At 48.5% G+C, this 1,173-nt stretch overlaps 1 protein-coding gene across 2 annotated transcripts in view; it reads left to right on the forward strand.

Moving 5' to 3' along the window:
* Window positions 1-959, forward strand: part of LOC112241376 — a 13,297-nt gene extending 12,338 nt beyond the window's left edge. For both annotated transcript variants that reach the window (XM_042301114.1, XM_042301115.1), the window contains exon 3: window positions 1-959. This exon is cut by the window's left edge. In XM_042301114.1, the coding sequence (XP_042157048.1) occupies window positions 1-526 (526 nt within the window). In that variant the 3' untranslated portion in view covers window positions 527-959.
* Window positions 960-1,173: the final 214 nt, after the last annotated feature.

Genomic DNA, 1,173 nt, shown 5'->3' on the forward strand with positions numbered 1-1,173 from the left:
ACTTCTGTCACCAGGGAAACCACAGCCAAGAAGTATCCAAGAGGGTGGAGTCAGAGACAAACCCCGCCCCCTTTTGTCACCCACTCCCCTGAGTCTCCGACCACCATGGGGTGATCAGAGTGTTGATCTAAGCGCTCTCATGGCCCAGTCGTCCCACGGTGGAGTGTTGTTCGCATGTCGCCATGACAAAGGCCTCTCCTCGCCGTCCGCGGTCGCCTTGAGGTCAGACCACCACCACCACGGTTCCTCTGTGTTCGCTCGACCGTCCGTCTTCGCCCTGACCCTGTCGGTGCGTGCGCCCAGCCGGGGGAAGAGGAGGAGGAGGATGATGATGGAGGCTGTGGGAGATCTGAGGTTAGAGGTCGGAGGAGGGGGTCACCCGGCGTTTCTGTACGGAACACAGACCCAGCTGGTCAAAGCTAAAGAACAGACGCCCCTCTTACCCATAACCCCTTTCACCTTCGACACGCCCTCCCCCGACGACGTCGTACGAGCCAATCAGAAGAAGGCCTTCACCCGCGAGTAAAGGTCACTAAGGAAGTGGACTGACTGTTGCTAGGCCACGCCCCAAATGGCACCCTACATGACTTTGGTCTCTGTTTTTAAAAGTAGTGCACTGTTCAGGGAATAGGGTGTCATTTGAGACGTAACCAAGGTGATTAAAGAACAACAACAGAGCTGTTGGAGGTTTTATAAAAGAAAGGGATTTTTATTTTTTATTTTTAAACGGCTGTTTTTAAAGTTATCTGAGAGTTGTATTAAGAAATGTGAAAGTGTAAGGTAAGATTTTGCTCCCATTTTTATGTGGATAGTCCAGACAGCCTATCCTATCTATAGCATGACCGTCTACAGATGGACTATCAACAAAACTCTTTGTTGATAAACAACTGCTTGCTAAGGTTACGGTTAGGGTTAGAATAAGGGTTAGGGTTAGAATAAGGGTTAGGGTTAGAATAAGGGTTAGGGGTTAGAGGTGAGGGTTAGGATTAGAATAAGGGTTAGGATTAGAATAAGGGTTAGGGTTAGAATAAGGGTTAGGGTTAGAATAAGGGTTAGGGTTAGAATAAGGGTTAGGGTTAGAATAAGGGTTAGGGTTAGAATAAGGGTTAGGGGTTAGAGGTGAGGGTTAGGATTAGAATAAGGGTTAGGATTAGAATAAGGGTTAGGGGTGAG

The sequence above is a fragment of the Oncorhynchus tshawytscha genome, linkage group LG18 (assembly GCF_018296145.1).
Source record: "Oncorhynchus tshawytscha isolate Ot180627B linkage group LG18, Otsh_v2.0, whole genome shotgun sequence".
Taxonomy (NCBI): Eukaryota; Metazoa; Chordata; class Actinopteri; order Salmoniformes; family Salmonidae; genus Oncorhynchus; species Oncorhynchus tshawytscha.